Genomic DNA, 15,497 nt, shown 5'->3' on the forward strand with positions numbered 1-15,497 from the left:
TGTAGTAATTTAATTCTGTGATTAGTTTATAGCCCAGGCCCTAGTAGACCAGAAAAAGAAAAATGGCCTCCTCCGCTGTGAGGATTCAGTCCATCAATATCCTTTCTGGCCAGGCACAGTGTTTGTGTAACAGAGGGCACCCTGTCTGTCTCTCTCTCTGTCTCTCTGTCTTTGTCTCTGTCTGTCTCTCTCTCCCTTCCTTCCTTCCTCCTCCTCCTCCTCCTCTCTTTTTCTCTTGCTCTTTTAAAAGAAGATCAAGCCAGCTGTGCAGTATTGCATATTTGTGGAGCTATGACTGAGGAACCTTGGAGTAAGAATATAAGGCAGAACAACTTCCAGCTCCATTTGGCATTGCTCTTTCATTCTTGAAGGACTTAAGATGCCATTACAGGGTGCTAGGACTTAGACTTTCTATCATATCAAGGCTTTGGAACATGGTATCAAGGTCATTAAAAGGCACCATAGAGAACATGTATTATTGTTCTTGACTTCCCAGTCACAAGTCTAAAAAAGCTATGTGGTGCGCTGTTAGAGCATCATGTGTCAAGGGACTGTAGCAGTAGGCACTACCAGCTCCTTCCCCGCTAATGTGAAAATTTTTTTCTCTGAATCTCTAAACCTTTTGTAAGCACATTTTAATGCACATTTTGGTCAGTTTATTCATATAACGTCCCTTTTCTTCATGTACAAATGACCTAAATGCCTTCAAGGCTGTGAAACTTTAGTGAGACCATATTGCTCATTCACATGGCCTCTCTGGATACCCTTTTGAATTGGAATCCTAGCTTCCCATTCTTATTTTGTATTCACCCTCTTGCTGTCTGGTAATCTTTTTTGTTTGTTTGTTTTTTTGAGGTAAGATCTCCCTATTCAGTTCAGATTGGCCTTGAACTCACTGTGTACCCCAGGCTGGCCTTGAAATTGAGATAGTCCTCTTGCCTCAGCCTCCCAAGTGCTGGGATTACAGATGTGCGCCACCATGTCAGGCATAACTGGTAATCTTAATGGAGAAATTAACTAAACACTCGGGTAGTGTGCCTTCCAGTACCCTAGCACGGTTCAGTTGAACATCTGTACCTCTTACTACAGGCATTTTGAAAGACTGTTGTCTAAGAAAGGTCAATTTGTGAACTAAATGGGGTAGTGCAAGCCTGTAATCTCAGCACTCTGGGAAACTGAAGCAGGAGGATCACAGGTTCAAGCACAATTTAGTGACTTATCAAGAACCTCTTTGAAAATAAAATAAGAAGGAAGCTGGGGATATAGCTCACTACAAAAGCCTTGGGTTCAGTCCCCAGAACCAAAAAGGAAAAGGAAAAAGAGGGAAAGAAGGAAGGTCAACAGGTACCCAAAGGGAAGATACCTCCAGTAGCCCTACTGTTCTATGACATGGCTCAAGAAAAAAGTTTATCAGCCACCTAGTACATATACTCCAAAAAATCAGGCACCATTCACTCCTAGAAAATATAAAAAGAAAATACAAAGCTACACTCTGTTAGTGTTACAGGTGTTGGACACTGACAGTTCTCCACTGTCCTGTAATCTGAGCCTGAATATTCACTGGGAAGATTATTAATAGCTTTTTCTTAATAATAAAACTCCCATTTTTGACAACATGATAGTTTTGCCCAGATTGATTTTTTTGTTCACCTGCTGGTTACAAAAGATGGGAAATAATCATTGCTCTTTCCCCTCGTTTTACTGAAGGTCCAAGAGAAAGTGAGTTGCTCAGAATTATACAGCAAATCCACTTGATAACATTCCATTTCACTGCTTTATCCACTAGGTTGGTTACCCACTTGTTTTATTTCTAGTTCACGACCTTATTCCCTCTTCCCAGGTTCTTTATTACCCTTACTAATTTTGGGAAGGGGCTACAGTGTTGGCTTGAGGCCATGCTAGTTTTATAGAATTATCTGGTCCCTGTCTTGTATAGAATTAGGACTTTTCAGGCAGTTTCAGGGATTTGTGACCTGTCATTGTATTGATATGTACTTTATTAAATGTTTACATAATTACTACATTGGGCCTGTCCCTTGATAGATTTACATCTTTGGGTGAATGTGGCTAGTAGATGTTATCCAAAAACCATGCTAATAGTATTATCCAGAAGCCTCTTTCAGGTATTAGTATTAGTTCTTATTGAAGAGTAATCATGTGTCACTCCTGCTTATTCTCTGATGATATAAATGTATCCAATACAGGCAACTGTTTTCTCCAGGTTATCACTCCTCATGCTAAGTACAAGTAATTTCTTAAACCACCAGGAGGTTTCAGGCATCAGCATCTGGCCCTCCAGTGCCTGAGTTTACTTTTCTTTTCTTCTCTTTTCTTTTCTTTTCTTTCCTTCCTTTCCTTTCCTTTTCTTTCTTTCTGTCTTTTTTTTTTTTTTTTTTTTTTTGACAGGGTCTTGCCATATAGCCCTGGCTGGTCTCAAACATGGCAGTCCACCTGCCTCAGCCTACTGAGTACTGGGATTATAGGTGTACACCACCACACCCAGCTGCCTTAGACCTTTGCCTCCAAGCTTTAGGTTTTTTTCTTATCCTGAAAGTCCTAATTTAGCTAGGCTTGCCTGTTTCAAGAACAATGACTTATGCTTGATTGAAGTAACTAGTCAGCCTCTCAATCTTTCATATTTGTTGTAGCATAGAAGAGTAGATAATTTGGAAAACATTACTCTAATTCTCCAGGAAAGAGTAATATAGCCCTAAGTACTTTAATGAATTGAGAATGGTGATGAAATGAATGTAAAATATACTGCAAAAGAAATTAGATGTTAAGAGAGATGAGTTGGAGGCAAAATTAATACAAATTTAATGCCTGGGTAACTGGGAGAATGGTAACACCATGAGCAGAGCAAAAAAGACAAAAGGGCAAAACAAGCAGGTTTAGTGGGATGAAGGTGTTAAACTGTATGAGAGCTAATCGGTCAGAAGTTCCACTGAATGTATAGGTAGTTGGAAATATGGAACTAAAGGTTAGGAAAGAGTTCTAGGATAGAATTTAAGGTTAGGAATTACCCATACTAAACTGGTATTGAAGTCACAATGTTGTCATATATGTACAGTAGGAGATAGACTTTGGGACACTGTAGAGTGGAATAGAGTAAGGTGCAAGGGGAATGATGTATATTTTGAGTCATAGTAGAAGGGCTTCTCCACACACACACCCCCCCCACACACACAACACCCAGCGTGAACCCTGAGCCTTCACACTGACTTACATCACTCGCCCTTTTTATTTTTATTTTTTTAAATTTTGAAGCAAGGTCTTAAGTTGCTGAGTTGCCCAGGCTATACTTGAACTTTCCACTGTCCTGCTTCAGCCCTCCAGAAGGCTGGGATTATAGACGTGTACCACCACACCCAATTGGTAGAAGGGCCTTGAGGTTGAAGTACTATATAATTAGGGTAAAAAAAGAAAGTGAAAGAATAGAGACATTTCAGTAAGGAGTAGGATGTTGAGGTAAGCATGGTGGCACAGGCTTGTAGGCTTGTAGTCCTAGCTACTTGGGAGCCTGATGCAGGAGGATCACTTAGACACAAATTTGAGACCAGCCTGGACAACATACCAAGACCCTATCTCAAAAAGGGGGTGTGTGTGTGATATTGAAACAACTTGTGTCCCAGAAAGAAAGCAAATCCCCTGTGAATTTGAGGTGGGTTCAGAAGGGCCTAGAAGAATTTGAAGTAGGAGGTAGGCACTATTGGGAATATAGGGATCTCTTTCAACTAAGAACAAGATTAGTAGACCAGCAGTAAGGTCCAGCTGAAGTGTGATAGCACACAGAGAAGTCAGGCACCCATGTTGGTGTTAGGAAGTAATAGGCCAAAAAGAGTAGATAGACTGAGAGAGAAAGGAAGTGTGTAGGGGTTAGAGGTGACAGTGGGGATAGAGAATGAGTGTACATAAAATAAGCCTGGGGGAAAATCAGTGTACAATGGTACCTTGGTACTTGTCGTTAATTGGTTCCAGGAGTCTCAACAAATAGCCAAAACAATGACTATCAAACATTTTTTTAGCTGGAAAGGACAGAACATTATAAGGCACTTGACCCTGACAAGTTCTGCCTTGCATGTCAAGTACCAAACAAATGAGTACTGGGACAAAATTTTCACATCAAAGTGTTGAGTACCAAATTTGACAAATTTAATAGCAATCAAGTACCAAAGTAGGACTGTACATATTCTTGGCCACTTTGGAAGCTGTAAGACATATGAAAAGTATCATTTCTAACCTACAATTAAAGGGTGGTTCCCTGTTCGTAATAGTGTTCTTTTTTTCTGGTCACTGTCCATTTCAACTATATTATCTGCACTCTTCCTATTTGGCTTTGAACATCCTGAGATTTCTCAGCCTCTCCCCTTCTGAAATCTGGCTTCTGAGTCTTTTCATTTTACTCTAAGTCAGTGATCTTCAACCTTGGCAACACACTGGACTCGCTGAGATTTTTTTAAAACACATATTCCCTGAACAATTTAATTAGTGTGGTAGACATAAGGACTTTTTTTAAGTGCCATAAGGGATTGGTCTGTGTGACCAGGATTAAGTTCCATTGGTCTAGGTATTCTCCTGGCAGAAAGAAATAGTTGCTTTTAATTAGTTGCCCAATTGGGGAACACTTGACGAGTAAAGGGCTACTTCTCTAACCGAGTCAGTATTACAAGCGTGGCTAAGTATATGGAGTCACATGCCTGGGGTCAGCTCTGTGGTCCCCCTAAAGTTCTGTGTTATCTACAGTCCTCAATTTCCTAATAGGTCAATGGGAGTAATTTTAATAGTACTTGCAAAAGAGTAAGGGTTAAATCAGATAATGTAACATGCTCAGCACAATGCCCGGCACGTAGAAATCAACAAAAACTCATTGTTTTTGTTAATATTTTTGTTATTACATTAGTACTGTAATAGGAAAGCTGTTTTTCCATAGGCCTTCACAGGTTAAACTTAATTTCCTCTGCACACCATTTATTTTGAATCTGTACATTACTTTATGAAGAAAAACTGCTAACTGTCTTATTTTTAAGTTAAAAAGTAAAGCTCTATGGCTGTGGTGATTATGTGTAGCATGTACTAGTGAAAGATGGTTACCTTTATAAATATTTAACTTTGTATCAGTGCTGTTAGTAAGAAAGTAGCCACAGAGTGGCTCTGTCCGAAATCCTGATTTCATTTCATCATGACTGATGTGGATTGATTTTTTTCTAGAATTTCACTCTGGCAAAACCCACCCTAGAGTTTGGCTGTACCTTCCCCGCCCCCCCAAGATTGTTTATACAACAACTCTGTGATACTTATACCATTTAATTTTTGTTCTAAATGTCTTTAAAAATAACCATAACCTGCCCCATACCACCTCTTATTCAACCTGGCTTGTCCTTAGTGGGCAAGCCCTACCTTTCTTATGAGCTGCCTGCCCTCACCACAAGATGATTGTCCCAAAGGTGAAAACTTTTGCCAAAAGCAATATTAAACTTTGAATGGACGTTAACATACTTTCATTTACAAGCAATGAAGTTTGTCACCTTTGTGTTGTTATTTATGCAGCATTAACCTTTTTCTCCAGATCATTGAGACTGAAAATATGATGGACCGAATTGTGACTGGCTTGTCTGAGTCTAGTGTCAAGGTGCGATTAGCTGCTGTCAGGTATGAGCTTTAAATGGTCTGAATAAACATCCTTTGCTGTGTGTTTAACCTACTTCCTTTCCAGTCCTTCACTGAATAAGTGCAGAATATGAATGTTAATGGAAATTATGTTCAGGTGAATTCAGACAGTGTATAACATTATCTCACAGAGAGCCTAGCCTTCAAAGCCCAGGAGGTATCATCATGTAGTTGATTTACTGTCTACTTTTTAGATATGCTTGGAGTGTATATTACTAATAGTGAAAGCCAATCAGTTTATTTGAAAAATAAGTTTGGGATTCTTGGAAAACTAATACTAATTATTCTTTGTAGATGTTTGCACAGTTTATCCAGATCTGTACAGCAACTTCGAACCAGTTTCCAGGATCATGCTGTGTGGAAACCTTTAATGAAGGTAAGAAGAAAAGGTCATCTTGCCACAGAGCCTTTGTGAGCTGAACTAGCCAACAGCACTTCCTGAGTCTAGGAATATGTCTGATTTTTGTATGGAGCATTTTGAACATGTTTCTACTTGAATCTGATACGCTAATCGTCTACAGATCTACAGAATTTCTGAGGTCAGCATCTCACATGTGAGGGAGAAGTACAAGCCTAGTTGTCTTCTATTAACTAAAGCTTTAGTTGCTCATATGATCTCTCTGTTCAGTATTACTCTTAAAACTTATATCCAGAATTATCTTTGTAATTATTAGGGAAATAAATAAAATGGAAAAGAATCAGCCATTTATAAATATAGCATATTCTTAGTCTCTTGGCAATCCCTGGATATTTTTTAACATACCTTTTTTGGCTTTAGGTCTGCTCTTGAGACTTCCCACCTCAATAAAAAATAAAAATTAAAAAATTAAAAAACAAAACAAAACATGAGTTTAGAGCAAAGGAAGCTGAGTTGAGGATTAAGCTTATGCATCAGGTGGTTGCCAGTGTTAATTCTTCATGTTACAGAACCACAAGTTGATTTGGTCTTTAGTCTTTCTTTCCTTTTCTCTCTTTCTTTCTTTCTCTTCCTTTCTTTCTTTTCTTTCTTTCTATCAATCAGTCAACAGAATTTTTTGCTTATTTAGGTTTTTGTTGTTTTGTTTTTGAATGCTTACTACTAAACAAAGAATCCAGGCACGGTGGACCAGCAAAATGTTTTTTATTACAGAGCTCTTGCCCTCCATTAAAGCTTCAATTCAGACTAGGGACATCAATATGACAGAAAGATTTCAGGCAGCAAGAATGTGAAGTGGGCTTTGAAGGTAAAAGGACAAGGAGGATTTTTACTTAAGCAGCCTGTGACATTGAATTTGACCCATTTCCATCCATTGGCATTCCTCCCTGAGTTTCACCCTATTGGACATACGGCAGGCCTTCTGAATATTCCTCCTTCCCTGTTACCCTTTTGTGTTCCGAAGCTCATTAAGAGCCTACAAACTCGGAAAGATTATTCACTCCCCTCTCTGCAATAATAACATAAGTGCCTCTCCACACTTAGAAGGCATTTGTTCAAAAGATATGCCAGCTCGAACCCACAAAAGTCCATTTCAAACCTACAGTGCTTTATCTAAAACCATCGGTGCCATACTTGGCATTCCTGCGTTTTTAAAGGCTCTCCTCAGTTAAGTGATATGTTCTTGTATTATTCACACACTTACAATCTTGTTCTCAGGTTATACCTTTTTCATAGCAGCTTGATCTTATTTATTGATTATCTGTTCAAGATTTTTAAAAATTATTCTTCTGCTTCCCAAAATAAATCCCTTTGGATTTATTGGAGCCACTTTCTGTGATTGCTCAGCTCAAATCCCCTCTATCATACAAATCAGAAATGGAGCAACATATGCTAATTCTCCCAGGGAAAGATGATGAACAGTCTAGAATTTTGTGCACTTGGGTACTTGTGTGTATAATTACTTTCAAAGTATGACTTTGTTGCACATTTAAAGTATAGTTTTAAAAGTTTGGAAATAAACCAATGATTTCTTTCAGATTTTTTTTGGCTTCTCATGGTTCAGAGGCTGTTTACATATCTGCTGGTTTTTCCCTTTTGTTTCTCCATATTTTAAACTATTGGTTAGCAAACCAAAAGTGGCAACCATTTGATTTTTAATTAAAAATCTTGGAATTTTTTGTTGTTCACGTTTTGATAAAATTTTATCTGAATTTCATGTTATATCTTACATGTTTTCTCTCTCCAATATGAGAAATCAAGTTGAAAGATGGGAGGGGGGTACTGAGGATTGAATCCAGGCCTTGCACTTGGCCTGCTACTGAGCTATATCCCCAGTGCTTTTTCAATTTTTGAGACAGGTCTTGCCGAGTTGCCTCAGCTGCCCTTGTTTTTGTTTTTATTTAGTCTTCAATGATCTGTCTCACCTCTGTGATTCTAAACCTTAATGGTATCCTTTTTTTTTTAATTCCATAGGTTTTACAAAATGCACCGGATGAAATCCTAGTAGTAGCATCATCCATGTTATGTAATCTGCTTCTTGAATTTTCCCCAAGCAAAGAGGTTAGTATTGATTTTTCTCTTCTAGGTATTGCCCAGTCTAGTTAGAGCTTAGTCAGATAACTTTTTACAGCAATTGACACTGAAATTTGTGGTTTGGGCTTAAAAACTACTTCTGAATTGTTTGTTTGGGGGGGTCAAGTAATTCATTTTTAAATATGGTTATTTTCCATTCTTTTTATGTGACCTAGTATATTCAGTTTCTTTAAAAGATACTATAAAGCCCATCATTCTGACACATGCCTGTAATCCCAGCTACTCCAGACACTGAACAGGAAGTTCGCCAGACCCTAGGAGTTTGAGGCCAGCCGGGGCAACATAGAGTGACCCTGCCTCAAAAATAAATAAACAAACAAATAAATAAGCAAGAAGGCTGAGCCTGGTGGTGCACACATATAATCCTAGCATTCAGGAGGGTTGCAGATTGGATCCCAGCCTGGGAAACTAAGCAAGATCCTGTCTCAAAATAAAAAGTGCACTGGAAATATAGTTCAGTGTGAAAGCCCAGGGTTCAATCTCCAGTACTGGGTCTATATAAATAAATAACGCTTCTAGTCAATCTAAACTACTTGAAATTATAAAATATAAGAAATAATTATACAAATAATAGACTATTTTCAAACTACAGTATATTTGCTAAATAATAAGTTAAGATTTAATTTTGTAAATCAGGGTAATGAGTCATCTCAAAGAGATAACTGCTAGCATCAGAAAATAATATTTTAATGTTTAATGTTAATGGTAGTTGTTGGGGAAAGGATTGAATGTGGGGATTTTTTGTCTTCTCTGCATTTTGTAAATTATTTGACCTTGTACTTTTTCAACAGAGAAAAACTAAAATTAATAAAAGAAGAGGGAAACCTTATAAAGTTAGTTTTACTATGTTATTATATCTGTAGTTTGGGGCTGATGCAGCATGTACTTTTCAGCATGCATGAAGTCCTGGATTCAGTGCCTGGAGTAGGGGATAGGTTGGGGGATCTGATCTGCCCAATTGTGAACTCAAGTTATTGGGCACTTAGTAGTTCCCTTTTGGTTGAATTTATTTTCTGCATAACACCTACATACTTTAATTGAAACCAAGAAAGCAGTATTTACAACATAATGGTTCAAAGGTAGTTATTGAAATTCTTAGAACCAAAAGGAAGAGACTGGCAATTATTCTCGAGAAAGAGAAAGGCAAGATAATGTGGCAGATCTTCCAATCTATTCTCCTGTGCTTAGTAGTAGCATCTTGAGCTGATTAGAATCTGTTATAGCCAATACAACCCATTTATCATCTAGAAACAGTTCTTAGATTGCCTATATGTACTTTCAGAATATTTAAGGTCCATTTAGGAAATAAAGTGGATGAGCTCAGGCAAAGGATCATTAAAATGATTGATTTCTTAATATTAAAAATAAACCAAATCCAGGCACAATGATGTATAATCCCAGCTACTCTGAAGGTTGAGGCAGGAGGATAGCAAATTCAAGGCCAGTCTGGGCAACTTAGTGAAACCCTGTCTCAGAAAAATGGTGGGCGCAGGCTGGGAATTTAGCTCAGTGTTGCCGCACCTGCCTCGCAAGTGCAAAGTCTTGAGTTCAATCCCTGGTACCCAGAAGGAAAAAAAAAGGTGGGCGGTAGTGGGGGAGAGGGATATAGCTTAGTGATAGAGAACTTGCCTAGTATCACAAAAAATAAAAATAAACCCAAATTCTGATGTGGAAGGGAGGAAAATAGTATAAGAACATTGTTAGGTCAATTGACAGAATTGGAATAGGGACAATGAGATGGATAAAAGTATTGTTTTACTTTAATGTAAACTTTTTTGAGGTTAATAGTTAAAATGTGATTAAAAGAACATCCTTGATCTTAGGAAATACACATTGAAATATGAAGGGTAAAAGGCACTCTGTTTTCAAATGGTAAGATAAAACAATGTGGATATAGGTGTATAGAATGAGACCAATGATTAGCAAGTATGACAAAATATTAAGAATATGTGCAAGTATGTGCAAGTAGAGGAATATGTTACCCTCTTCAAAAGTGTTACTTTGAGAGGCACTGCCCTTTTTATAGTTGTATAGACCTATATTTCTTCTTCTTCTTTTTTTTTTTTTTTTTGGTGCCAGGAATCAAACTCAGGACCATGTACTTGTGAGGCAGGCGTGGTGCCACTAGGCTAAATCCCTGGCCCAGACCTGTATTTCTTAAGATGTTTCTAAACTTCACTTGACAGATGGCCTTTGATTGATTCATTGATGTTGGAAAATCTTAATCCTCTAAGATTAGAATTTCTTAGAAATTTCCGGAAATCCATTCTCATAGTATCCCAAGTATCACAATAAGTGGTCAAGGTAGAGCATGGTGTTTTAGATGTAAAATGTGGCATGACTATAAAAGTACGGGTCTTTTGTTTATGTCATTGGTAGGTAATCCTGAACGTAGTCCTCAGAGATGAATTCTGCAACGTGTTTGGGAAAAAATTGACAATTTGGAAGGAGAATGATTTGATTATCTAAGTGTATACATTTCTCCACTAAACCAATCACATTGCTTCCTAGGCACAGCTTATAAGCAACGTACAAGACGTGCATAAACAAAACAGGGAGTCACAGTCTCAGGACAGTGAAAATTAGAGTGGGAAACTAGATCATAAGGATATGAATGAAATGCTCAGATAATTAAGATGTTCCCAGATTCTTTCCGGACTACAAGGACAAAGAAAAGAGCTTTTTAAGGTTTTCTCTTGAGAGAGATTATTCTTGCCCTACTAAAAGTGACTTATGGCTGTATCACTCTTTTTGTGAAAGTTGCATGGAATTGGGTAAAGTAGGGAAGAAAAAATAGGCAGAGTGCTAGGGCATGTACACAGTTTGCAAATCTGATTTTTAAAAAAATTTTTTTTCCTTTTCCAACCACAGCCAATTTTAGAATCAGGAGCTGTAGAGCTACTTTGTGGATTAACCCAAAGTGAAAATCCTGCCTTAAGAGTGAACGGAATTTGGGCTTTAATGGTATGTTTTACCCTATTTTATATCATAATTTACAAAGAGAGTAGAACTTCTATCACAGATAGAATGAAAGACTGTATTATTTGAAATATCTGGAATTTTCTCTTTTACAAACCTGGCTATTAAGGCCCAGTTTTCTAATGATTGAGGGCCTGGAAGACTTAGTATTCAGCTTTCAGATTTATCTGTAAGCAAGTTGCACTATGAGCCAGAGGCACTATACCTCAGTTCTCCTGTCATTATTATTATTATTATCAGTGTTATTATTATTATTTAAAGTGAACAGGTGTTGAAATTTCACTTTGCTAATTTTGAGGAAATCAATTTTTCTTATCATGGACATACTGTAGAGCTACCTGCTTTACAAAGTACTGTAGAACAACTTTTTGAAATAAACTAGGGAATATTCTTAGCATACTTTACAGATGAGTGAACTAAAGCACAGAAGAATTATGTTTTTAATTGACAAATAAAAATTGTATGTTTATGGTGTACAATATGTTTTAAGATACATACACAGTGTTGAGTACCTGAATTGAGCCAATTAACATATACATTGCTTTACATACCATTTTTTGCAGATTGATTAAATAACTTGCCAGGGTAAGAAAATTTGTACATAAATACTTAATTAAATCTTTAAGAAATAATTTATAATAATGACTAAAATTATGAGATCAGAAAACTTTTAAGATTATTAAAGTAAATGGTATTGAAATTATAAAAGGGGCAGGGATTTAGCTCAGTGGTGCCGCCTCCTACCTCCCAAGTACAAGGTCCTGAGTTCGATCCCTGTTACCGAAAGAAAAAAAAAAAAAGAAATTATAAAAGGAGAACTCCTACATGGATTTTTAGAAACATAATTATAGTAGTTACAGTTTCATTGTGTATCAGACATTAAGCTAGGTGTGTTATATTTTTTACCTCTAATTCTTATTTTAAGCTATATTGGGATATATATACCTTACAAATGGGAAACAAGGCCTCTGGGAGGGTAATGATTTGTGAAGGTGAAGGCCCCACAGCCAGTAAATGAAAGACATGGATTCTGAAGCCAGACTAAGCCTGTACTCTCCTCCCGGTTTCATGCTGTATCTGCTGTTTTTCACATGAACTTTGGAATAGAAATAAGCACCAAATTCAGTAGTTTCATAATTACTTTTCTCCTTGACTTTGTGCAGCATTTAGCTCCTTTCTTCTTGAAGCTCTTTTCTGGGACTGAGGGGTTTATTGTTTTTTTTAAACTCACTTTCTACCTAACCTCCTTCTCAACCTCTTTTTTAGGGAATAGTCCTCCAAGTTTCAGTTCCCAGTTTTCAGTTCCATTTATACTTCATTGTCAGGAACTCCTAGTAGAAGAGGTTACTTTGAAACCTGCACATCTAGATATAACTGTTACTTATTCCTCAGATCTCTCATTTAAACAGCCCATGAGACTTCTTTTGGGAGCTTCCTAACACACACAGCTTTAATGATAGAAATTGAACTTAATCATCCCATTCTTCAAATCCAGAGAAACTATCTTATTTGCATCAGTCTCCATATTACTAGCACCTGTGTTCTCTGTTCACAAATTATAAAACCTTGTGATCACTTTTAGCCTGGGTCTCTTGATGCTTGAGGAATTCTCTTTGCTCTGCCATGCTGGCTTGCTTCATTGATAACTTGATCTCTCATTTGTCTTAGTTTCTTAACTAAAATAAATTCCTAGGAGAGAAATAACCACATATTCTCCATTTTACAAGAGATTTTTATGTCAAAACTTGATATGTTAGTTGTTATTTGGAAGTTGCTTTTTTTCCCCTTCAGATATGTTATAGCTTGGCATTAAGGAGGGCCAATACATAATGTGAATTTGAGAAAAAAAAAAGTAGCTACTGATCATCTCGGCTTGCTGGTGGTCAAGACATACATCCTGCCCCCAGAGCATTGCCTGTGTGATACAGCCCAGCCATACCAACACCTAGCATAGTATTGTGAATACAGTGGGTATTTTCATATTGGTAGAGTTAACAAAGCACTGCTTATTTTCAACCATTATAAGTGAACGCATTTTAATCATTAATAATCATATTATTAAAGCACACAGAAGGCAACTTGATAACCATAAATGTAGTAATAAAAAGGCTGGATGTGGTCACACATATCTGTACGTCCAGCTACTTGAAGGTTGAGGCAAGAGGCAAGTTCAGGCCAGGCTGGGTAACATATCAAGACCTTGTCTCAGAATAAAGAAATAAAACAGCCTGGGTATGTAACTCAACACTCCCTATTTTCCATCCCCAGTATTCCTCCCCCCAAAATTTATATTTATCCAAGAAATATTAACACCTTCAAATACCCATGTTAAAAAGCAATAATTTTTCTTATAGAAGTATACTTAGGAATGTTAGGTATCTTTTTCTTGACACACAGAAATATAAGTGATGAGCAGGAATCAGAAAAATAGTATGACTCACAGTTAGGAATTTTCTACATATTCTATTTGTACTTTGGAATTTTTCAGCGTTACTATTAAAGTATAATTTGATAAAGTAATGTAGACATGATTCTTGCAACTTCTTTAATCCTTTCAGAATATGGCATTTCAGGCTGAACAAAAAATTAAAGCAGATATTTTACGAAGCTTGAGTACTGAACAGCTATTCCGGTTATTATCAGATTCAGATTTGAATGTGCTGATGAAGACATTGGGACTTCTTAGAAATCTCCTTTCTACTCGGCCTGTAAGTAAAATAACCCAGGCTTCCAAATTAGCTAACTCTACATATGAATTGCCCAATATTGCTGTCTCTCTGCTCCCATCAACATCTGCTTATGATTCAAATGCTGTTCCTTCCCAAAGAAGTGAGGAGTTTCTGTCTAGACTTGCCACCTTCATAGGCATGTCAGGAACTGCTTCACTATATACACCATTACCTGCCACCCCTAAACTACCTATCCTGTCTCCCTTATCTCCCTTGGTGCTAGATATGTACCTGCCTTTGTTACTTTACTCTTACCTGATTTTCTGGCAAGAATGGATTTTCTCTGCCTAAATCACTTATCTCTGAGTCCTCTGCTTATTTCCCTTTAGAGAATTATTCTCAGTGCATTACATAGACACCCCTTTTCCACCCACATTTACAAATTTGACCTCTGAAGATGTCACTGGGCAAAGCAGTCAGTATGTGTCAGAGTAGGAGAGCCCAAGCCATGCTGCTGCTGTCGCTCTTGATGTTCTCTTTCTCAGTGGCCTTGAGGGAGATGAAGAAACATGGGTGGTCTCCTTCTCTGTGTCTTTCTTGTCTGTGGAGTCATCTTTATACATTTATGCCTCAAAATAGTATTAGTAAACCTGCACCATATTTTCTATGTCTGTAAGGTTTTTTCCCCTGCTGTCCATTTTTTGTGTTTCCTTTTTCTGAAATATCTATGGACTTTAAGACCCTCAATGATTTTAGTTCTATATTCTATTAGACCTACTCTATGGTGTCCTCATGGTCAAGTCATTTAAAAATATGTACATTTGAATACAAAATTCAGCTTCAAAATATAATTAAAAACTGTTCTTTGGCATCTAGTTCTGTATGCTGTGGTGTTTTGCAGTTGTGTATCATATTTAACTTTTAGAAGCATTCTTTCTGTGATGTTTTCCTTTGTTTCTCAGATAATAATTGTGGATTTCTCATTGTTCTCCAGCATATAGATAAAATAATGAGTACTCATGGGAAGCAAATTATGCAGGCTGTCACCCTTATTCTAGAAGGAGAGCATAACATCGAGGTTAAAGAGCAGGTATGTGTTCCTTTTTTTTTTTTTTTTGGTACTGAGGATTGAACTCGGGACTTTGTGCTTGCAGGGCAGGCGCTGGAACCACTGAGCTAAATCCCCAGGGGGTCCCCCCTCTTTTTTTTAAGAGTATGTTCTGAATGTGAATACAAAGGTAGATCTCAGAAGTCTTCTGGAATATTCAAATCTGCAGAAGATAGAGCTGAGATGAAATATGCTCTAGAGACAAGAAAAAAGATCTTCCACTCCTTGAACACTTTCCAGTAATTCTTTTCCTTGGAATAGAGGATAGCATACTTTCACCCTTTGTATTATACACTGGATATCCCATCCCTGTCTACAGGAACAGCCTCCTTTAATCATCCTGGTATTGATCCTTTATTCCAGCTTCACTGCTTCTACCCTTCTGTGAACTTAAACTCCTGCAGCTTCCTGATAAGATAATTGCTCATCCTGGAGTCAGATTTAGTTTCTTTACTTTCAGGCATCTTCTTTTCATAGTTGCTATCCCAAACCCTACTTGCTGTTGAATTTTAGAAGGGTAAGTTTATGGTCGGCATAAAAGTACAGAAACTGCATTTATAAGGAA

At 37.4% G+C, this 15,497-nt stretch overlaps 1 protein-coding gene across 8 annotated transcripts in view; it reads left to right on the top strand.

The window, feature by feature from the left end:
- Positions 1 to 15,497, top strand: part of Armc8 (armadillo repeat containing 8) — an 88,839-nt gene that overhangs the window by 57,711 nt on the left and 15,631 nt on the right. For 4 of the 8 annotated variants that reach the window (XM_004834308.4, XM_004834311.4, XM_087186205.1 and 1 more), the window contains 6 exons: positions 5,567 to 5,649; positions 5,962 to 6,043; positions 8,057 to 8,143; positions 11,048 to 11,140; positions 13,714 to 13,863; positions 14,819 to 14,914. In XM_004834308.4, the coding sequence (XP_004834365.1) occupies positions 5,567 to 5,649; positions 5,962 to 6,043; positions 8,057 to 8,143; positions 11,048 to 11,140; positions 13,714 to 13,863; positions 14,819 to 14,914 (591 nt within the window). The remainder of the gene's footprint in view (positions 1 to 5,566; positions 5,650 to 5,961; positions 6,044 to 8,056; positions 8,144 to 11,047; positions 11,141 to 13,713; positions 13,864 to 14,818; positions 14,915 to 15,497) is intronic. The other 4 variants (XM_087186208.1, XM_004834310.4, XM_021248221.2 and 1 more) reach the window with 3 other exon arrangements.

Source organism: Heterocephalus glaber, unplaced genomic scaffold (assembly GCF_053883595.1).
Source record: "Heterocephalus glaber isolate CG9 unplaced genomic scaffold, H.glaber_assembly_v1.0 deba00001504, whole genome shotgun sequence".
Lineage (NCBI taxonomy): Eukaryota > Metazoa > Chordata > Mammalia > Rodentia > Bathyergidae > Heterocephalus > Heterocephalus glaber.